Genomic DNA, 24,150 nt, shown 5'->3' with positions numbered 1-24,150 from the left:
ATATATTTATGGAAGCCAATATCATTAACTGTGAGACCACACAATGTTTGTACCAGATTTCTGTACTGACAATTTTTAAGTCCATCATTAAAAAGTTGCTAGAAGGAAAACTGGAAGTTTGAACAAATGGGCCTCGGATATCTGGGACTTTTGGCACCAAGGGATATTTGAGAGGCAGTTTATAGGATAAACACATTAACTGTTTCGCTGGTGATCATTTTAGCAGAAACATCCAACTAATTAAGAAACTGATGTTTAAAACAGCCAGCTTTAGGCTTCAGATTTAACAATCCATTGAGATGAGGGAGGACAAGTAATGCCTATCTGTGAGGTTGTTTCAGGCTGTCTCTGTAGTCCAAGAAGAAAGTCTCCAAGTTTACACCACGATAATCTAAACAGACGAAGACTGAAGATAGGATTTTCAAGAGTGCACAGGACTGTCTTAACTACACTTCCACTGAAGTCTGGTGGAGCTTTACAAATAGGCGCAGTTAGGACAAAGGACAACACTAAGCACTTCTGGAAATCCCAGTGTTAAGTACAAATGTCCAATATGCCAACATTTTTATGGCTGACTTAGAACAACGCTTCCTCAGCTCTCGTCCCCTAGTTCACCTCCTCTACTTGCACTACATTGATGATATCTTTATCATATGGACCCACGGTAAGGAGGCCCTTGAAGAATTCCATGTGGATTTCAACAATTTCCACCCTACCATCAACCTCAGCCTGGACCAGTCCACAAAAGAGATCCACTTCCTGGACACTACAGTGCAAATAAGTGATGGTCACATAAACACCACCCTATACCAGAAACCTACTGACCGCTATACTTACCTACATGCCTCCAGCTTCCATCCAGACCACATCACACGATCCATTGTCTACAGCCAAGCCCTAAGATACAACCAAATTTGCTCTAATCCCTCAGACAGAGACAAACACCTACAAGATCTTTATCAAGCATTCTTAAAACTACAATACCCACCCAGGGAAGTGAGGACACAGACTGAGAGCCAGAAGAGTATCCAGAAGTCACCTACTACAGGACAGGCCCAACAAGGAAAATAACAGAACACCACTGGCCATCACGTACAGCCCCCAGCTAAAACCTCTCCAACACATTATCAACGATCTACAACCTATCCTGGAAAACAATCCCTCACTCTCCCAGACCTTGGGAGGCAGGCCAGTCCTCGCTTACAGACAGCCCCCCAACCTGAAGCAAATAATCACCAACAACTACACACCACAACACAGAAACACTAACCCAGGAACCAATCCCTGTAGCAAAGCTCGTTGCCTACTCTGTCCCCATATCTACCCTAGCGACACCATCAGAAGACGCAACCACATCAGCCACACCATCAGAGGCTCATTCACCTGCACGTCTACTAATGTTATATATGCCATCATGTGCAGCAATGCACCTCTGCCATGTACACTGGCCAAATCAGACAGTCCCTATGTAAAAGAATAAATGGACACAAGTCCGGACATCAGCAATGGTAACATACAAAAGCCAGTAAGAGAACACTTCAATCTGCCTGGTGTTAAGGAAAAGTTAGCACATGTGACTCCATTTTGGTTTGGGGCCCACCATTGTCTAAAAGCAAGCACATCACACACCAGGAGGAGTGATCCTTAGATACTGAATCCCTGTGAAAATCCTCTTCCTTGTCTCCAGCCTGCCTTGACTCCCAGTATCTGTTTTTTGTCAGTCTCTAACTCCCTATCTCTTGGCCTTTGATGTGAGGCCTCCCATCCTGATAATAAAAAAGTTACTGATGCATGGCTTTAGGACCATGCTGTGTAATTAACATACTGGTTTAGCACGAGGAATGCACCAAGCAGGGATAGGTGGTAGATAAGAAAAGGGTTTGTTTATTGGCTAAGGTTTCCAATGCATGAGGGCAACATGCTTTGCTAAAAAGTATATAACCTTTGTATAATCTGTATTTAGGGTCCCCTCCTGACTAGCAGGGGGGCACCATGCTCGAGAGTAATAAACTTCGTGTCTTTTGGGAACTCTGCAGTTGTGGACTTTGTTTATGTGCCTCAGCCTAGATTCGAACTGTGCGTGTCCTACCAGGTGTAATTCGCAGCATTTGTGTGCGTGTCCTACCAGGTGTAATTGGTAACACTGGACATTCTATAACAGATTTGAAAGTAGCTATACTTGAACAAAAAAAACTTCAGAAACAGGCTTCAAAGAGTAACAGCAGAACTAAAATTCATTTGCAAATTTAACAGCATTAACTGGGCTTGAATAGGGACTGGGAGTGTCTGGCACATCACAAAAGCAGCTTTGCCCTGTCTGGAATTGACACCTCCTCATCTATTTTTGGGAACGGACTACATCCACCCTGATCGAATTGGCCCTGTCAACACTGGTTCTCCACTTGTGAGGTAACTCCCTTCTCTTTATGTGTCAGTATATTTATATCTGCATCTGTAATTTTCTCTCCATGCATCTGAAGAAGTGGGGTTTTTACCCATGAAAGCTTATGCTCAAATAAATCTGTTAGTCTTTAAGGTGCCACCGGACTCCTTGTTGTTTCTGTGGATGCCCTTGATACTTATAGCATCTCAAAAAGTCAAGGGAAGATCAGCCGATTGTATCCCAAAAACAAATGACAGTCACTTTATAGTCTCCAGTAAAAAATTCTCCATATTTTAAAAAAGCAAGCAGAAGACCTATGCTCACTCCTATACCACTAACCCAATGACTATACCTACAGTGTTTTAAAAAAAAAAAAAAAAAAAAAAAAAAGTTTGCCATCCTCCATCTGGATTACAAGTAGGACTCCATGGAGAGAAATCAGAGTGGATACACAGATTTTTAAAAAGTCAAGATTTTATTTAAATTGTATTTTTTTATTTAAATCAAATACAGGTTTATTTTTAAAAAAGTATTTAAAATTAAATTTGAAAGTATGACTACCTGTCTTAAAGCCTAAATTACTATAATCTACTAAAATAATTTAAATTAAAAACAATAATATTAAGCAATACATGTTTGCTGCTGAAGTTTTAGAAAAGGTCAAGCAACTGAGCTGGTGGATGTCACTGGCTAACCACCTTTTGACAGCAGTGGCCTCTACTGCAAATACAGAGAGAATATTTTCTTCATTTCAGTTTATTCAGCTAGTTGAGTTCAATGACTAGTTCATTCAAAGATAAAAACCCAACTGAGAGTTAAAGCGGGAAAGTTTGTTTTCCTTTTCCAATCTATGAATAAAAATAATATATGAGGATGAAATCTACTAGTTCTAAAATCTTGAAGGACACAGAGCTGGTCTACATTGAAAACATACATTGGTGTAGTGAAAAATCTACACGCGATAGACATAGCTATGCCGACCTAACCCACAGTGTTGACAGTACTAGGTCAACAAAAGAATTCTTCTGTTTACCTAGCTACAGTACAGACCCATTTACTTGCGGCTGTCGGAAGTCAAGCCGTCACGACCACATGTTAACGGACTGTGGGTTAAGAGGGCCATGCTGAAAAAAGTGTCTATGATTCACTGAGAAAAAAAAGCCATTATTTTCTGCTCTTTCTGGCTCGCATTTTTTTTCTTCTTTCTTATGAAGTCTGTCATTTGCCACAGATGAATGATTTTGATATTTTCCCCATTTTGCTCCTCCATAAATCTTACAACAGTTTCTACAGCACTAAGGGCTTCTGTGGGCGAAATTTTGACCTTTTCAACGACATCCTCACCAAATAAATAGATTTTAACTCGGCAGGAAACGCATTCGCGGCCGATTTATTGGCTGATCAGCTTTCTCCAGAAGTCGATACTTGCACTATGCCATGACGTTTTTTAAAACTACTTATAAACCTCTTGCTGGCTTGGAATGATTTATGCCCCGTTAAAAAATTGAAGAATTGGCCGACTTAGCGGCATTCCTTTCAGCCTTTCCTGAGCAAACCACATGCACATGGCTTTGTCTATTGTGGATTTTGCTGAATAGCGCACACGTTTTCGCTTAAGCCTCGCAGCAGAATCGATATTTTGTACAAAGCCATTCAGTTTAGATTAGTTTTTTAGCCATCCTCGGAGAGTAGATTCGGCAATCTCAACATCTTTTGAAACTTTGGCCTGGGTTTCTCCGCTACTTACTCTATCTATTGCAGCTAGCTTTTCTTCTACAGTGGAGGAACGCTGACACTTGCCCTCTGCCATTATACAGTATTAGGCCTACGGTTAAAATTTTCTAATGTAGTATATATATTACTATATAACTACTATATATTATATATCTCTCTAGTGTGACAATGACTAAGCGTGCGTGATACATCTTTACCAATATCGGTAAAGACGTACAACATGTTTCTGCTCTGCACTTCCTGTCAATTTCTAGGTCAGGAAGTTAGTGAGCAAATCTGTAACGCTACATAGCAAGTTTCTGTACCGCATGTTAACGAGTCTCGTGTGTTAAATAGGTAGCACTGGGAGGCACAGCGTTACCATGCGTTAAGCGGATTCACGCGTAAACGGGTTGTGCTTAAACAGGTCTGTACTGTACCACTTTACAGGGAGGTGGATTAACTACACTGATGGGAGAACTCCTCCCACCACTGCAGTGAGTGTCTACACTGAAGCACTACAGGGGCACAGCTGTAGCTTTTTAAGTGTAGACATATCTGTAGCAACCAGCAACAATAATTTTAATTCACTAAATACAGATTCAGTAGAACCCTATTTACCTGGTCTAATTGGGACTGAGGCCAGATCAGATAATCAAAACTCCGGACACCCCAGAGAATGGGAAAATGTGATGCTGCAGTGCCATCTACAGGCCACAGGAGAGATCACCTACTTCAACACCCAGGACTCCAGGGTCTCTGTAAATACAGAGAGCGGAGTGCCAGTTAAGGGAGGGCCGGATAAAATGGTGGTCTACTGTACTGCCTTTAAAATGCAAAACATGTTTTGATAATCTTTTTTCCTTGTATACATATTAAATTAAAGGTAGCTTTGTTTAATAAAAAATTTAAATGCTAGTTTTTGTGCATTTTGAATTAGATTTGAATTTCCATCCATGTCGACCTTGATACAAGTCCCGAAGAAAAGAAAATAAATCTAGTAAATAAGAAATGCATCACTCACCATTTTCTAACATAATTAAGAATCTGAGTAAGTGTAAATTAAGCTATATAATTGCTTGAACAAATGTCTATAGATTTAGTTCCTGGTTAATAAAAAGAAGCACCAAATTGAGTGTAAAGGCTATATTTTAGTGCACATCAACATGGTTTAGTGGTTGCCCATGAGAATCAACTTTTTTTCTAAACACAAAAATACCTAGAAACTACAAATGCATAACCAGATTGAAGTCAGCGATTTAAATCAATCCATTCTGAGAGGAATTCCAATTCAATTCTCAATATAAAACCCTTGTGCCACCACCAGAGTTGAATACCGAGGGTACACATATTACTTCCATCTATTCACTGCAACGAGAATCAACTTGGACCTGGGTCAGGGACTGGGAATTATCTCTAACACCTCTAGCAAAACAGTTTCAAATGGTCTGACCAGGCAACGTGTACAGAACTAAACTCAAACACCAGACTCTCTTCCCAACTACTCTTACTGGAGCTCTGCATGAGGGGTGGATGATACAGCCACCCCCCCCCCTCCAAAACCTGGGGCAAATAAGAAAAAGCTTTTGGTATCACTCTTCTGGATGATTTGCCAAGGGATGCATGAAAACATCCTATAACTAACCTCTTAAGCACCACCACCACCAAAATTGTTCTTGACAATTAAATGCTCATATCTTCTAGCCATACTCAAGGAACTAATTTTGCTTGTTTGTGTTTAATTTACTAAAGTCCCCAATAGTCCCTCAAGCCAGCTGCAGACCACCAGCTCAGACTGTACCTGCTGCCCGCCCTCCTCCCCCAAAACCCCATAAGCCATTCCCCCCAGGTACTTTCCCACATCACCAGTATCATAGAATATCAGGGTTGGAAGGGACCCCAGAAGGTCATCTAGTCCAACCCCCGTTGGTACAGTACAGACCTGTTTAAGCACAACCCGTTTACTGAGGAGTACTGGAACTCCTCAGGCTAGCCACTAATGGCTTGTCTAAACATGAAGTTGTCCCTTACTGTGTACAAATGTGGAGTTACTTATGCAGGATAACTTCATACATAAACTAGCCCTAAGTTTGCTGGTTGCAAATCCTGCTCTGAAGAAAAGTCATAGGTTGCTTGCTCTTCAAGCCCTTCAGTTACCACATCTTCCCCTCCCTCTGCAAAGTTTAGAGATTTCAGAGGGAATCTAAGGGGTAAGAGATCAGACACATACACACACACTCTAGGAGCTCTTCAACTATCCTAACTTTTCCATGTTTATTCATAATTACACACACCCATGTTTATTTATAATTATACACATCACATATGTATACAGAGCTCAGTAAATCTGGTTTCTTTTCCTGCTCTGCCACTAGCCTACCGCATGACCTTGGGCAAGTTATTTCACTGTCTGTTTTCCCACCTGCAGAATGAGAATTCAGAGATTCACAGTTTTTTAGACTAGGAAGTACCACTGTGATCATCGTGTCTGATCCCCAGTATAATATAGACAATAGGACTTCTTAGAATTAATTCTTGTATGCACTCAGACTTTAAGGCCAGACGGGACCATCATGATCATCTAGTCTGACCTCCTACATGTTGAAACCCACAGAACCTCACCCACCCATTTTGGTAATACACCCATAACCTCTAGCTGAGTTACTGAAGTCCTCAAATCAAGATTTAAAGACTTCAAGTTACAGAGAATCCACCATTTACATTAGTTTAAACCTGCAAGCAATCCATGCCACAAACTGCAGAGGAAGGCAAAAAAAAAAAAAAGGGGTGAGGGGGTCTCTGTCAATCTGACCTAGGGGAAAACTGGAAGGCTGTTCCAGAACTTCATTCCTCTGATAGTTAGAAACCTTCATCTAACTTCAAGCCTAAAAACTGGTTGATGGCCAGTAACTACTGGAACATATGTTTTAGGGAGAAAAATTGATACTTACCTCTTTTGTAAAGTGCTTTTGAGAGCTACAAGTAAAAACCACTGTCAAAGAGCTAGCTATTAATTATTATTATTATAGCCCCAGCCACTGATCCACCTGTGGCACACCAGCTGAGGAGTTACAGAACCAGAGTTAAGAGAATCTGTGGTGAGGAAGTGGGGTAAAGGTGCAGTTAATGTGTGTGTACGGAGGAAGGTCAGTTCAGCAGGAATCAAGGCTAAAAGAAATGGGGGGAGGGGGAAAAGCAGGGGGACAGAAAAATGGCTCATTTGGCAAACTAAGAAGGTCTTCTAGCTAAGGAAATTATCTCAAAGATAACAATTCTCAAAAATGACAGAAACCCCAACTGAATTGTATAGTTGGTATCAGTTTAGGTTTGGTAGCACGGGTGCACTCATTACTTGTGCAAAACAATCAACTGAAGCACACACAAATAACAATTTTCTAGAAGCAAGGTGGGTGAGGTAGTATCTTTCATTAGACAAACTTCAACTGGCGAAAGAGACAAGCTTCTGAGCTCCACAGAGGTCTTCTCTCAGGTCTGAAATTTCTCGCGTAAACAAGACCATAATTTGCATTCATTTCCATTGTTTTTGATATGACTGGATTTCCATTTTCCTGAAGGATACCCTTTTGGTTTGAATAGCTTGTTGAAGAAGAGCTCTCTATGGTTCAAAAGCTTGTCTCTCTCACCAACAGTATCCCTGGGGGAATTCTGAGCCACAGCACAAGCACAGAATCAGGGTGGATTTGATTTAAATCACTAGTCAGGAAGACTCTATTTAATCATGGATTTCTACATAAAAGTGCATTCTTGTTGTTATAACCTTAATACATATTCTTCACAACTCAGAGATAGATGTAGGTTTAATTTTTAGAAGGTACACACTATACATTTTTAAGTGATTTAGTTTGAAAACTTTTCAGATTAGTTTTACAGCTATATCAGAAAATGAATGCTTGTTTGGTTATTTCATTTATCAAAGGTAACTGAAGCAGATATTTATGAAGTCATTGGGAGGTGAACTATCTCCAATTCAACAGGCTAATCATTAATATTTGGAGGATTTTCTTGCCATGCTGTATTAGGAGGAGACCACCAGACAGACATTTAAATTGTTTTATTTAACTAAAACAACATTTTTTCTTCAACAGCAAACATAATATTTTAACAAAACAAGATATGAATTTTTGAATTTAGTAAAATATTCAAGTTTTTTAAAATCAGGTTTGTTTTTGTTAAAATTGTTTTTAACTAAAATAATTAAATGAAATTAAAACAAAAATTAAATCGACTATGTCAACCAGGTCAACATGAGACACTTAAAATATTGGCTTCTGCAGCTAACTCAGTCATCTTCATTTTCCTGTTTGTTCAAAATCTGGAAAAGAAAAACAAGCTTTCCTGCTTTTTTCTTTCTACACCGGCAGAAGAAGCTACTGCTCTTAAAAGTGAGATTATCACTTCAACAGTCTCTGAATCCAAGTGCTTAAGTGACTTCCACCAGTTCACTGGTGTGACTTTCTTTAAAAGATCAACAAACATATATTTATTGAATGGTTCACCCTTAGCGCTGAAGTTTATTATAATTGCCATGATGGAGGGATGATTGCTGGATGTCTATGTCATAGCCAACTCCTCTTCTTCAGTAGTTATGGCCTGACCCTGGTAGTGAGTACTGAGAATATTTGCAAGAAAATGAGCTGGATATAGTAACTGTCTCATTCATTTTTTTTAATGCTTGTAATTTAACTCTGTCATTGCATATTTCTCTTTTTAAGATCTCACTCAGTTCCTTCCAAATTTAGATATCGTCAGCAATAAAACAGCTACAGAAATAGGCTTCAGGGTACTCAGCACTTCTCTTAAGCCCAATGTTGAGAACTTTGGCTGTGACAGTGCCATCTATTTTTTCATGATTTTGTTCACAAACTGTCATCAGATTAGACCAGTTCTTGATATAGTGCTCAAAACAGTCCACTACTAAGTTCCATTGCACGTCTTGTGGGAGAGTTAGCTTGGTTCCTCCCACTTTTTTCAGAGCAACTGCTGCAAAGTAGTTGTTACAGAAGTATTTTGCAATTTCAACAATATTAGCCTTTATTTCTGAAACACTGAAGTCTTTGGCTAAGAGGTGCATCAAACGAGCATGGCAACCGTATGGTATTAGCTTGGGACTCTCTTCTAAATAATTTCTTCTCATCTTGGATACATTTTCAGCATTGTCTGTGACTAAGTTGCATACTAGACATTTGATTTTTTTCTCCATAGTTTGTTATAGCTTTCACTGCTACTTCTTTTAAGTATTCTGTGTGTGTGTGCATTTCTTCATGTATCAATTGTTTCTGTAAGGAAGACATTCCTGTCTTCTGTTGTCACACAAGCACATACAACAGGATCATTGTGAACACTGCTCCACCCATCAAGACTCAGGTTAACAATTTCACCCTCAAGACCAGGGATCGGCAACCTTTGGTATGCGGCCCATCAGGGAAATCTGCTGGTGGGCCAGGACAGTTTGTTTACCAGCAACTTCTGCAGTTTGGCCAATTGCACTCCCACTGGCTGCAGTTCGCCATTCCAGACCAATCAGAGCTGTGAGAAGTGGCATGGGCCGAGGGATGTGCTGGCCGCTGCTTCCGGCAGCCCCCCTTGGCCTGGCACGGCGGACCACGGCCAGCGGGAGCTGCGATCGGCCGAACATGTGCACACTGCAGGTAAACAAACCATCCTGGCCCAATGGATTTCCCTGACAGGCCACGTGCCAAAGGTTGCCGATGCCTGCTCTAGACTTTTTGCACACTGCTCAATTTCTCTTTCATACACTTTATCCAGCAATTTGCCTGCGACATCTGCTCTGTTGGGTGGACTGTATCCTGGTCTTAATGACTGAACCATGCTAATGAAGTGTGGGTTCTCAATCATACAGAAAGGAGAGTTTGTTGGATATACAAACCAGGCAATTTTTTCATCAATTACCTCTTTTTGTAACCTGCTGGTTCTTATCACAAACTTATCTATGGTTGTTTCTGGATGATGGAGATTTTTTTTTTTTTTTGCGCTACAGGTGATATACTGTGGCTATATGACATACATGATGTGACTGAAACACTATCATTGTCAGATAACTGAAACTATAGAAAATAATTGTGATCTTGAAGGTGAATAGTCTTCAGAATCTTGTATGTTGAGGATGGATTCTCCTAAACAAAATAAGTCAATGCAGTTATTTAATTATCATACTGCTCATTTAGTATTACTCATTGCATTCACTGACACTCAGTACTACTTTAAAGGTAAAATTGTAAAAGGAAGATTTGCCTATTTCAGCTATTTATTTTTTATCACAACTGCATCTAAAATGACAGTACCACAGAGTAACTACTATATTTTTTGCTCAAACATGAGAATTCAAGAATAGTCCAGAAGGAAGAGAGGCAGTCCTTAAGAAAGGAAGCATGAAATAAAGTTTACCAACCTGAAGATCCTGCATGTTCAGACATATTCCTTTCTTCATCTTCAACGTAGCTTCCTCCTGAGGAGGAACACTTCTCATGATGTTGTTTCATTCGGGCAACCAGGCCTTGCATTTCTTTGTTGCACTGTTTGCATTTTGCATGCATGCCTGTCTGACCCACAGGTAGAGGAACTTCATTCAAATATTCCCAAACTGGGTCTCTTTTACGGCCTGCTGCCATTATAGGTTTTCCCTTCTAGTGAGAGAATGGTATGGTAGATCTCAAATCAATGAAGGCTACACTCCGAAAGACTTCTGGACTATGCTGCTCGAACAGTTTCATTTTTGTTTCTAGTGCCTGTCCCTCCCTTCTCACATTTATCTCCAGACTTCTTCTTCTCGCCAAGATTCTGCCCCCAACAATCTTCTATTCACTGAACTTTTTGAAACTTTGCACTTTTAGAGAGAGGTGAGGGATTGACGGTGTACACAAATTTGCAAAGGGACAATAGGGTTGAGGTCTCGTTTCTCACCTCTATATATTATTTATTTATAAACATTGTTGCTGTTAACAAGCATGTTGTCTCTGGAGACAAAAATCCACTTTTTGAGAACTGAAAAACTAAGCATCTCTGATAGTGCTCAGTCTAGAAGATACCGAGTCCCACTGGGTAGATAGAAAGATTTACCTAAATAAACTAGACAGAAGCCCCTGGAACCCCATAAGATTGGGTCCCTAATCCATGAACTATTGGAACTCATTTACAAAACTTTTCTTAAACATTACATGAATATATTGTCTCATACTATAGAATTAGAATTTATAATCCCTATTTCATGATGAGATATCTTTGCGCTATAATGTATCGTAATTAAAAATATCTTTAGATCAGATTTTTTTTTTATTTAAATCGGATTTTTTGATAAAATGCTTTTTGAGGAAAAATCCATTTAAATAAAAAAATCTGTTTTTTTTTTTAAATCATTGATTTTTATCCACTCTGCACAGAATTCATGTCAAATGCAGATTTCTTTGCTTCCACACAGAAAAATGATTTTCTGATGGGGAAGCAAAGGGAAGCCCCAAGAGCGGTCAGGCACCCCTCCCCAACAGGGCGGGTGCATTATTTCCAGCACCCAGAGCAGCCATCAGAGAGGTAAATCATTGCGGGGATGGGCAGGTCAGACCCCCACCCTTGCCCAACCCCCATGCGTCCAGATCCCCGTCAAGATTCACACCCCCACAATGAGAACCCCCGGCACTGAGCCCACCGCACCCAAACCCCCACGCTGCCAAGTCTCTCCCCTGCATCCAGACACCCCACACACACCTGGTGCTCCCCAGCCCCACCCCAGCTAATGGCTCCTACCCTGTGCCGGGCTCAGCTGCTAGTCCCAGCTGGGCTGGGGAAGGAGCACGCTTTCCCTGCACAGAGCAGCCAGGACCCCGTCAGATCATGGAATCATAGAATATCAGGGTTGGAAGGGACCTCAGGAAGTCATCTAGTCCAACCCCCTGCTCAAAGCAGGGCCAATCCAGATGCAACCCCAGAAACCTCCCGCAGCTCCACACCCCCACCCCGCTTCCTGCCCCCATCACTCCTCAGCCATAGGGGAGGGAGGTCACTGTATGGGGAGCTAATCCCCCATCTGCCCAACCCCCTTACATCCGGACCCCCCCATACCCAGACCCCTCCCGTCCAGCCCCACCTCCTCTGTATCTGGACCCCCACCAAGCATCTCCTCCCTGCATCCAGACCCCACCCCTGCAACCAGACCAGCCCCCACTGAACCCCCTGCACTTGAACCCCCACGCGGATGAGCCCCACCCCATATGCACCTTGACCACCCCATGAGCCCCCCGCACCTGGACCACTTACCCACTGAGCCCCAGCCAGCTGCACCCAGATCCCCACACCTCCAAGCCCCACTCCCCAGCACCCGGACTCCTCCACTGAGCCACAATCACCTTCACCCGGACCCCCCTGCAGAGTCCCATTGCCCCTGCACCCAGAATCCTCCCTCAACTAGCCCGTGCCTCCAGATCCCCCCTGCATCCGGACCGTCCATTGGTTGTCCGCACCCATATTGCCCCACACACAACTCTCTCACCCCACACTAAGCTCCTTCACATTTGGACCCTGCTGGCCTAAGCCTGCCTGCCCACACTTGGTGGACCTGGCATTGGGCTGCTAACCTTGGTGAGTTGCTTTACCCACTACTCCTGAGGGAATTCAGCACTGAAAAATTAAAAACTCTATGCACAGTATTTTAAAATCCTGCTAATTTTATTTGTGAAAAATAAATGTGGAAGCTCCAGGGTAGCAGTGGGGCGCACAGGCCACTGGCTGCACGGAGGTGGGAGATCACCCAGGACACGGATCTCTAGGGCATGCCTGACCCTTGCGCTGTGTCAGGGTCAGGTGCAGCCTCACTGCCTGCCGAGTCTGTGCCCTCGGGGAGCTATAGGGCAGTCAGTCGCCTGTGCTACCCACTGCCATGCTGGACTTCCACATTTATTTATTGACAAATAAAATTTGCAGAATTCTATAATATTGTGCACAGAATTCCATCAGGAGTACAAGAGAGGTTGACCCAAGAAAAGATATTACCTGTCCCATCTTGTCTTTCTTGAACTTTGCTATTTAGTACTAGTTGTGTTTCTTGTCTTTCAGATTTAAGAGGATCCAACCACTCTGTACCAGTATGCTTATGCAGTCTCCATGCTAAATCCAAGGATATTCTATTTCCTCAGTTTTGTCCTGAGACCACTGTGCAAAACTAAACATCTTCCACATTATGTTTAACACCAACCCATGGAGGTGTCTTCTTTAAACATCATAACTACAACTGTCCCATAAGAATACCAGCATCTTTTAGAACGCTTATTTACCTGTAAAAATAAAATGATCTTTCGCTAAGTATTAAGCATCAAAACTGCTGATGAACTACAACCTAAAACAGTTTAAGACTAGAACAATTTTAAAGTGTATTTTTGTTCTGTTATCTATTAACAAAGACACCAACTGCTTAAATAGATGCTGTAACTAAATGTTCTATAAAGCAATCAGAAAAATGGTAGTCACCGATTTGCTACAAAGGCACCGATCACACTCAGAACCTGCATGGAAACGCCTGTACCACCAGGTACCACTGGTTCTAAAAACAGTCCCTGCCCCCAGGGTGCACTGATTTTGCATCGTTTTGTTTTCCTGGGGCTGTAAGTTCGTGCAACCAGCTCTCCAAGTAAGTTGTGTACTAAGCAAGTGGGTCTGTGGCCATCAACCAGCGGAGCCTCATTCAACGTACGCAGCTGCGCACAGGAGCGCGATAACGGTCAGCGTATGCTAGGGTACCCCCCGCGCTGCCCGCCCTGCCCACTCCGCCGCAATGCCAGGCTCTCCCGTACGCCCTCCTGCCCCGCCCTGCTCCTCCGCACCCGCTATCCCCGCCCTCTGCCAACCGCCACAGTCCCCCCCCCCCACCCTTACTTCTTGGTGTCGCTGCTGAAGAGCCCGAAGGCCGCGGGGACGGAGGGGGCTGTGGTGGGCGTCGCCTCCTGCCCCTGCTCCGGCGCCGCCTCCCCGCCCTGCTCATTGTAGCCAAGGCTGCTCGCGGACATGCTGCGGCGGCGGCGGCGATTCTCCTGGCGGTTGCCCTGTCGCCGAACGGAACTTACTCGCGAGCGCCCGCACACCGGCCCAGACTCTTCCCGGAAGCTAACGGCAGCGGCTGGGGCTGGAGGGGGTGGGGGTGTCACATGATGGGGCGGAGCTGCAGAAGCGGAACTTTCCCAGTCTCAGAGTTCTAATGTTACTATGGCAACTCAGTGGCCGCCGGCCCGGAGGGGAAGAGAGAAGGCGCGTGAGGCTCCGCCCAAGCTGTTGGCGTGACCCGGCGGCCTGTGAGCGCGTGGTGTGGTTCCGTCACCCTCCTCCCTCTCCACTGAGGGGAGAATCGGCATCTTTGTGATGGGGGACAAGGGCGGTGTCTCCTTCCTGAGGCAACGTCCGGTGCCGGGCGGAAGGGAACAGCCTGGGCTAGTACTGGCTCCCAAGGAAGCAATACAATATCCAAACACAGGAGCGGTTCACAGGTACAGTGCTACAGCCCGAAGCTTCTCTGCTTTGCTCCAATGGCACTCAGCTAAGCCAGAAAAATTTACGTCTGATCTTACAGCACCACCCCACCTCATGCAGCATGGTGCTTTTGGCTAAGTGGGGAATAGGAAGGGGAGACTTAAAAAAAAAACAGAATGCAAAAAAATGTCAAAAAGAAAAAAAGTTAACAAAGACGGGGAAAACAGGAAACAGAAAATAATGAAGACCCATAAGTCAAAGAAAGTGATCTTCAAATTACACATTGCTTAGTGGTTCACGGAAGTAATGCCTCTGTTCAAGGATAAACTAGAAGATGTAAAACAAGTATTACTGAAAATGAACAGAATGATAATGCCCATGTCTACGTGAAACAAAGACCTAGAAAATGCTAGTAAGAAACATCTAGGAACAGAGAAATTTAAAGGATAGACTCATAACACTATTTACTGGCCCAATACTAAAATATTAAACGAGTACTAAGTGCAGGTTTTAAATATTATTGAAAGCAAAAGAACCAATGGTATTATTTACTGTGTAGCCAGCGGTGAAAGTAAGGCGATACGGGCCAGTACGGCGTACCGATAAAAGATAGCTGCCAGTACCAGCCTGTACCACTGACTTTAAAGCGCTGCCGTGTCCCTACCAGCAGGGCCGCCAATGGGGGGGTGCAAAAGGGACAGCAGTGTTAAAGCGCTGCTGCAGCGCTTTAATGTCACTGCCCCTTTTGCCCCCCACCCCCCACACCCCGGCCGCCGAAGGGGTGGAGGGGGGCAAAAGAAGTAGCTGCCCCAGGGCTGCAATTTAAAAGAGTTAGGGTTAGGCCCTTTAAATCGGCGGTGGAGCCCCGGGCAGCATGGGCCAGGGAGCTCAGATGGACTAGCTGGGGGATGCTGACCCCAGCCCCGCCCCTTCCACCTGAGGCCCCATGCCTTCCAAGGAGGCCAGAGCAGCCCTGTACCAGTAAGAGCTCCATTTTACTTTCACCCCTGAATGTAGCACTTGCAGGGTGCTAATGGTATTTGGAATAAAGCCTGCATATCTGCTGGGCTTTGATTCATTTCACTGTAATAGAAAGGAATGTCTGTTCATTAATGATTATTATTTCATCTTTCCAGATATTGAGAATCCTATCAAGCACCATATCAAATAGGAAATCTATATTCACTAGTAACATAATCCCAGCAACAGTTGTCACAGATAATGGCTCAGGTACTGTATAATGATTTTAAAATGTTTGGATCAACTTTCAAACCTGCTGTATGAGGTCTAGTATACTTTATCTTCAAGTAAATGACAAGGTACAAAGGGAAAAATATTAAGCATCAGATATTAACACAACTGCATAACTGTCTTTCTTTGTTTATCATACAGTGCCATTAGAATATGAATTGTCTCTTGTGGAACTATTCCTGGGATGGAAATTTTGTACAAGATTTCCTTGAATCAATAAAGCGTAGCCTAATCCATTTACATAAAAATAGACCATTAAAAAGGAAAAAAAAAAAAAGAAGACAGGACAGCAAACAATCTTGTTATGTCCAAGGTTTTTGTCTAGACATTGGGGCTTAGGGCTAACATATATTAACTATCCATGACTTTTTCCCTATCATTGAGGCAAGTTACCACTTTTCACCTTGATTGTGCCGGTTAAAGTCAGCCCTAGGAACCTTAGCTTTCCCTTGAAGGTTGACCTCAACCAGCTATATTGAAGTAAAATGTATTAACTTGTGTCTACAATACAGGAACTGGTTGTGGTTATATTGAGGCCTGGTTTAGCTAATATGAGTTAGCTATCTCCAATTTAACCTCTACTTCTTGTCCTAATCTAGACAAACATACAAAAAAAGAATCACGATAATAGTATTGGTCCATTACTATATGGAAATGGTAGAATTATCAATAATAATACAGAAAAGGCAGAAGTATTTAATAAATATTTCTGCTCCCTATTTGGGGAAACAACACATGATACCGTCTCATCATATGATGATGTGATGCTGTGGCCAAAACAGCTAAGGCAATCCTGAGGTTCATAAACAGAGGAATCTCAAATCAGAGTAGAGAGGTTATTTTATGTCTATATTTGGCACTGGTACAACTACTGCTAGAATATTGTGTCCAATTCTGTTGTCCACAATTCAAGATGGATGATAAATTGCAGATGGTTCAGAGGAAAGCCACAAGAATGATTAAAGAATTAGAAAATATGTCATAGTAATAGACTCAAAGAGCTCAATTTATTTAGCTTAACAAAGAGAAGGTTAAGGAGTGACTTGATGACAACCTATAAGTGTCTACATGGGGAACAAATATTTAATAATGAGCTCTTCAATCTAACAGAGAAAGATATAACATGATGCAATGGGTGGAAATTGAAGCTACAGAAATTCAGACTGGAAATAAGGCCTACATTTTTAACAGTAAGGGTAATTAACCATTGAAACAATTTACCGGGGTCATGGCGGATTCTCTGTCACTGACAATTTTTAAATCAAGATTGGATTTTTTTTAAAAAGATATGGTCTAGGTCAGAGGTTCTCAAACTGTGATCCGTAGACCACTGCTCCACTCAGATGGTCCATGGATAGTTCCCTCTAAGGTGCGTGCCTGGGCGGTTGGACACGAGAGAATGAAGGGCCACCCACCTAATTAGTGGCGCCGCACAGGCTGGCTCCACTAATTAGGTGTCTGGATCCTGGAGAAGATGCACATGTAAGGTGAGGTGGTGGCTTTGGGGGGAATAAGGAGTAGGTGGGAGGGGGCAGTGGGGTAAGAAGAGGGGGTGAGAGGAATTTGGGATGTGCAGGGCTGCTGTGGCCAGAGAAAGAGATGACTTTCCCCAGCTCCAGAGCTGCAGCTGTCGGGGAGAGATGGTTCTCCTTCCCAGCCTCAGCTCTGTGGCTGCTGTGGTGGGGGAGAGAGGGAGAGACCCCCCTCCTTCCCAGCCCCAACTCAGGGGCTGCCGCAGCAGAGGAGAGAGGGAGGGATCCCCCTCCTTCTCAGCCCCAGCATGTGGGCTGCTGCAATGCAGGAGACCCCCACTTTCCCAGCCCCACCTCAGGGGCTGCCACAGCAGGGGAGAGAGGGCACATCCATCACATGAGAAAGGTAAGACTACTGGTATTAAAATATGAGTTGTGTGCTTTTATTTGTAGAACAAAAAAACATTTTTTTTTATATAGCGCTTTTATCCAAACCACTTTACAATAGTTAGCTAATGGTACAAACAACATTTGGAAAGATCATTAAGTGGTCCACCGAGACCCTCAGCAATTTTCAAGTGGTCCATGGAAAAAAAAGTTTGAGAACCACTGCCCTAGAGATAATTAGTGCATTACCAGCAAAATTATTTTGATCAAATTAACTGGGCAAGTGGAATGGCTTTTGAATTACAACCCCCTAAGCATAGAAAAATCATTTGTCTTATTCAAAGACAAACCAAAGAGACTGTACCACAGGGGCACAATTTTGAATGTTCCTTTCAGTTTCAGGCTACATCACATGCTCCAGTCTTGAACAGACACTGCACTGAGATGGCTGCAAGTGGAGTCTGTGACAAAAAAGCTTGATTAAATTTCTGAAATTATCATCTGTGTATCCAGTGTTGTTTCCAAGATAAATCTTTCAACTTCCTCATTCTTGATCTGCCAAGAAAATAATTTATTGGCCTTTTCACCCCTTTCATATACAAGTGCAGTTGAGTGTAGCAACTGCTTACAGACCTGATTCTCAGCCAATTTGTTACATTCCTCCCAGAAACCATTTATAAATTATCAAATATTAGAGAAGATTTTTCAGTAGGGCAAATAACTGAAGTGTTTCACCCTTAGGAGAATGTCAGAAATAACTGTTCCCTGGCTGTCTGCACTCCTTTTCCCATTCCATTATTCATCCAGCAGTAGCCTCCTCAGTTTTTCTCCTCAAAAGCACAATACAAGTGGTGTGGAGTCTTCTCTTCTGCAGCTATTGCTCTCTGAAGGAGCTATTCTATATTTCTGGGCTTCATTAATTCTCCATCTCTTTTCAAAGCTTTTCTCTAAACATAACTTTCTCCCTTGCCTATACCACTTAATTTCAGTCTCCCGCAGCTTTCATGTTCCATTTTAACTTTATGGGGCAGAAGATCCTCGCCTACAATCTGGGCCCTTTGCATCTCTCAAATTGTGCAAAGGGGCTGAAAAGCAGGTGGCTCTCCTCAGCTGGAGATTCTCCTGGCACAAGGGAGTCTCCAGTGAGAAGAGCTCTGTGATATGCCACCCATTGGGACTCCATAGAACAAGGGATATGTTGAGTTCAGGGACGGGCAAGAAATTGGTGTATCTGGAGGACAACGCGCTCCAGTAATCCACAAAGGTGGAAAGCCCTTTAGCACTATATCCAGTCAGTGTAGATAAGAACAGTCCCTAAATTGTACTAGTCTGTGCTAAGTCTGGTGTAGAACTGACCCCAGGATAACAAAGGTGAAACTTACTCCCTTACAGTCCCCCTTCCTACAGCTGCACCAATTATTCAAAATTATTCAGTGAATAATTTCTCAAACTATTGCTGTGTAAGCTTCTTTACAAGCAGTTGACTGAGTTTTCTGTAGTCAAAATTAAAGCTCCTTTGACTGGACTTACAGGTCACATGGTATGTTTCTGTTCCTTACTTGAATGAGTATTACTCTTAAATGGAGTATTCTTGTGGCTCTGTTGATCCCAGGATATTAGACAAGGTGGGTGAGGTAATATCTTTTATTGAACCAACTTATGTTGGTGAGAGAGACAAGCTTTCAAACTTACACAGAGCTCTTCTTCATGTCATTCATATAACAAGGTTTCAAGTGTGAGTAGTTCTCATTATTATAAATTTGAAATTCTCTTTTTATGTCAATTTTCTAATGAGTCTATGAATATTCCTACCAGACAAATATTTGCAAATATTAGTGGCAAGTAAACACAGAGAGGTAGTGCAGATGAAACCTCAAGACTGTAATGTAGAGGGTTAATTGTTTTAGTGCAGCAGTCTGAAAGTAAAGCCACTATTGGTGTCTGCCTAAGTAAGGAACTCATTGGGAGATGTTTGTACATAAGGTTCAGAGAATGCAAAGGCTGAAATCATGAGTAAGTGGAGAGTGATTTTGTTCCAGAAATTCAAGAGTGATGCTTTCCTTCTCATGCTCCTCTAGATGTGTGATGCAGAGGGAGGCCAAATCACTGGACCTTATAGAGCCATGGTTGGGGAACAACACAAAGAAGATAGACAGATAAGCAACCATGCACCTGAAACCCTCATTGGTTATAATGGTTCTTTCTAAATGAGGATAAAAGGTGTTGTTTTTTAAAAATATGTTCGCTAACACATTTAAACTAATACATTTTAAAACATTAATGCAGACAGGGCACATCTATACTATAATGTGTTAGTTGAGGCGAACCCTAGAGGGGAGTCTAAGGTTTGCCTCAAGCAAATAATCTTGTCCACCTAAACATGTTATAATATAATTTGCCTTGTCTACCATAGTATTTTAAAAAGTGTTAGTTAAAATGTTACTTAACACATTTCTGGAAAAAATTACCTTTACCCTGATCTATACAAACTCTATTAATGGATTCATAGATTCCAAAGCTAGAAGGGACCACTATGATCATTTAGTCTGTCCTCCTATATAACACAGGCAATAGACCTTCCCCAGAATAATACCTAGACCAGCGGTGGCCAACCTGTGGCTCCAGAGCCACACGCGGCTCTTCAGAGGTTAATATGCAGCTCCTTGTACAGGCACCGACTCCGGGGCTGGAGCTACAGGCGCCAACATTCCAATGTGCCAGGGTGCTCAAGTTGGCCACCCCTGACCTAGAAAAGTAGTTCTCAAACTTTTTTTTCGTGGACCACTTGAAAATTGCTGAGGGTCTCGGCAGGCCACTTAATGATCTTTCCAAATGTTGTGTGTACAATTAGCTAACTACCATAAAGCGGTTTGGGTAAAAGCACTATATAAAAAAAATAATTAACATTTTTTGTTCTACAAATAAAAGCACACAACTCATTATTTAATATCAGTAGTCTTACCTTTCTAATGTGATGGATGTGCTCTCTCTCCCCTGCTGCGGCAGCCCCCTGAGCTGGGGTTGGGAAGGAGGGGGGTCTCTCCCTCTCTCCCCCAATGCAGCAGCCCCCGAGCTGGGGCTGGGAAGGAGGGGCATCTTTTCCCCACCCCCACCCCCCACAGCAACCACAGAGCTGAAGCTGGGTAGGAGGGCCATCTCTCTCCAGCAGCTGCAGCCCTGGCGCTGGGAAAAGTCGTCTCGTTCTCTGGCCACCGCATCCCTGCACGTCCCAAATTCCCCCCGCCCTCTCTTCTCACCCCACTGCCCCCTTCCACATACTCCTTATTCCCCCCAAAGCCACCACCTCACCTTACATGGGCGTCTTCTCCATGCCTGTGCAGCTCCACTAATTAGGTGGGTGGCTCTTCATTCTCTCATGTGCGACTGTCCAGGTGCGCACCTTAGAGGGAACTATCCACGGACCATATGAATGGAGCTTGCGGACCACTGGTGCTCCATGGACCACAGTTTGAGAACTTCTGCTCTAGGACATGACTATATGTGTACTGTTTCTTTAAATCTGCTTCAGAAATCCAGGCAGGGGAAAGTTTTATGCATGAGCTCTACCGTGAAACAGAGAGAGAGAGAGAAAAACTTTAACAATAACTCTGTTTTCTTATTTAATTAAGCTCCTTTTTCAGTACTAGAAGAAAGTGACTCTGATATCACATTATCCATGATACTGATTAACAAGCCTCTTAGAAGACACATCCTTAAAAATGATACAAAGGAAATTGTAATTCTAATATTTACTCACATTATGTACAAGATTATACAGCAAAGAAAATTGAAATAAAAATGCAATATGTGGAAATCACGTTACTAAAAATTATCTTGCACAGACATTCCCAACCTTTTTCATAGTGTGGGCCACATTTTAATACACAGATTGGTGGATCACCTTCCGTTTAAAATCCCTATTAAGGCTGATTCCCCACTCTGGCACTTTGAGTGCAGAAGGTGGGGGCCCATAGATGCTGCCACCACCCAAGTGCAAAAAAAACCCTTTGGACCCAGGAAGGCACAGTTGGGAATTCCTCCCTGTGGAGTACCGCCCCGCCCCCAGGGAAGAGCTGAGAAAGAAAACAAAGGAGATCAGCTGTTGCCACCAGCTAATTAAACCACATATGCACAAACCTCTTAGGACACAAAAAACCCAATCCTGTTCTTAAAAAAGGTAAATTTTATCAAAAACAAAAAAAAAAGAAAATACATCTGGAATGTAGGCTATGGCTAGATTTTAAAAAGAGCAAATATAATAATTAAGCATCAAGAATGGATTTTTTGAGGTCCAGCTTAAAGGCTACAAGCAAAACAAAAGCACCTGGGGTTAGCACAGAGGAGTCCGCAAGCCATAAAGAAATAAAAGGGATAAACCTAATCACGTCTTCCTAAACATTCCCTGATCTTCCATATCTGGGGTTTCAGATAAATAGTTTCAAGGTATGATCTGATGATTTTTCATACGTGGTTTAAAGCTTCTTACAGCATAGCTGCTCTGTGTGTCCTCTCTCTGGAGAACCACAACAGACAGACAAAGGGAAAGTTTTTTCCCAATTTTAAAAAGTTCTACCTTTCCCATTGGCTCTTTTGATCAGGAACCCACTCCCTTCCTTTCACCTATGGGCTTTTTTAATCCTTTACAGGTAAAGCAAGTAGAGAACAGCTACTAACAGGGATTTTGTAGCTAACTGGCTGGCTGAGTGTCCATAAAAGGGAGCTACCCTCCCCTTCATTTATCACAATCCCTATGGCAACTACAGCAAGGACATGAAAAGGTAACATTAGAAAAGTATTTAATGTAATTTTAGCTGTCTTTTAATGCAATTTAGCATTTGAAAATAAGGAGGAGTCAGCACCATGTGATAAGCCAGCTCTCCACAGACTGTCCACCAGTAGTTGTCCATGGATCGCAGCTGGGAACCTCAGATCTAGTATGTTTGTCCCTGCTAATGGAAAGTTTTGCTATGGAGAAAGCACAAATACTTTAACTTGCATAAATCACTCTTAGATGTTATGAACTGACTTCTACCAAGGCGGTATGGTCCAGTGGGCTAGGAGTCAGCAGATCTGGGTCTATTTTTGGCTGTGCTACCAACAGGCTGTGTGGCCCTGAGCAAGTCATTCCAACTCTCTGTTTGTCGGTTTCCGCACCTGTAAAATGGGAATAATGATACTTATCTGTCTCTGTAAAAAGTTTGGAGATCTCTAGAGGAAGAACATTGTATAAAAGCCAAGTACTATGATTATTGAGCCTGGACATCTCACTGTGCTTTGCACAAGTTGGAAGGTGTGTATGGCTTCCTGTAAATATCTTTGAGAATAAATGAATGACCCTTAGCATTCTCAGCCTTATTTATCTTATCAGATCCCATTCCCAATTCCCTCTCTAAAGGAATGAAAGGAAATCTGTTAAGCCAAGCCATTTCATTGGGTTCTCTCAAAAATATTACAATACTATTATAGATGATTTTTAAAAGTACTTGGGAAGTTATAGCACTAACTGCCCTTCTACTCTGTGTTCAGAGAGGCGAAAGTCCCGGCTTACTGTGGATTCCAGTCCTTTAATTTCCACAGTTTTGTGCTGTAGAGTTCTCACATTCAGTGCTCCACAATAGAGTTTAACTCTACTACTCAGTACTTCAGTCCAAACAGTTCCTATGAGTCAGACAGAAATCCTTTTCTCTCTGAGGGTATGTATGTAGTACAGCAGCACAGCTACAGTGTGCAGCTGTGCTGTGGTAGTGCAGCAGAGTAGAGACTTTCTTCATTGCTGAAAGGGGGTTTTCCATTGATATAGTTAATCTACCTCTCCAAGAGGCAGTAGCTAGGTCAACAGAATAATTCTTCTGTCAACCTAACTGCTTCTACACTGCAGGTTAGGTCGACCTAACCACATCACTCAAGCATGACATTTTTCACAGCCTTGGGCAAAGAAGCTAGGTCAATCTAATTTTTAAGTGTAGACTATACCTGAGGCAGTTAACTAAAAATTCAACTTTTTTCATTCTTAAACTAATTTCAATGATTTGTTCTCATATGAAAGAAATATAGAAAAGAGAAAACCGGAGAGAAAAATATCACTTCATACTTTTGTACAGTTCTGTTTCAGAACCTGTGCTAGTCTGAACTCTGTCTTGCACAACAGATCAGATATGCTTTCTTACAGAAGCTCTCTAGGAAAAAGCTTTCTGCTATATGTATAACTAGTACCAAAAAGGAGATCAATCTCGCAGCTGCTAACCAAGCTGAAAGTGGCAATGGATTTCCTTTCAAACTTTGATAAAATGTTTCCCTGACAACTCATGAAAACCTCTGAAAAACATACTCTTTAGAGACGATTTTGCTTATGTGATCTATAATGTCCATGCTTCTCTTTCTCTCTTTTTATCAGCAATGACTGTTATATAAAATCAGGGAGCTTGATTCACCCCTGCTGGTACAGGGAATGAAGAG

The 24,150-nt window shown here is 42.5% G+C and overlaps 1 protein-coding gene and 1 long non-coding RNA gene across 6 annotated transcripts in view; one reads left to right on the top strand and one right to left on the bottom strand.

The window, feature by feature from the left end:
* The window catches only part of AP3B1 (adaptor related protein complex 3 subunit beta 1), a 346,467-nt gene extending 332,205 nt beyond the window's left edge, over positions 1 to 14,262 (bottom strand). For 3 of the 5 annotated variants that reach the window (XM_073344162.2, XM_073344164.2, XM_073344167.2), the window contains exon 1: positions 13,997 to 14,262. In XM_073344162.2, the coding sequence (XP_073200263.1) occupies positions 13,997 to 14,127 (131 nt within the window). In that variant the 5' untranslated portion in view covers positions 14,128 to 14,262. The remainder of the gene's footprint in view (positions 1 to 13,996) is intronic. The other 2 variants (XM_073344165.2, XM_073344161.1) reach the window with 2 other exon arrangements.
* On the top strand, positions 14,247 to 23,909 carry LOC140911339 (uncharacterized). Its single transcript, XR_012158906.2, has 3 exons — positions 14,247 to 14,601; positions 15,721 to 15,814; positions 22,341 to 23,909. It is a non-coding gene; the product is annotated as an uncharacterized LOC140911339 (long non-coding RNA).
* Positions 23,910 to 24,150: the final 241 nt, after the last annotated feature.

Source organism: Lepidochelys kempii, chromosome 5 (genome assembly GCF_965140285.1).
Source record: "Lepidochelys kempii isolate rLepKem1 chromosome 5, rLepKem1.hap1, whole genome shotgun sequence".
Lineage (NCBI taxonomy): Eukaryota > Metazoa > Chordata > Testudines > Cheloniidae > Lepidochelys > Lepidochelys kempii.
This window is presented reverse-complemented; position numbering and strand designations above follow the sequence as displayed.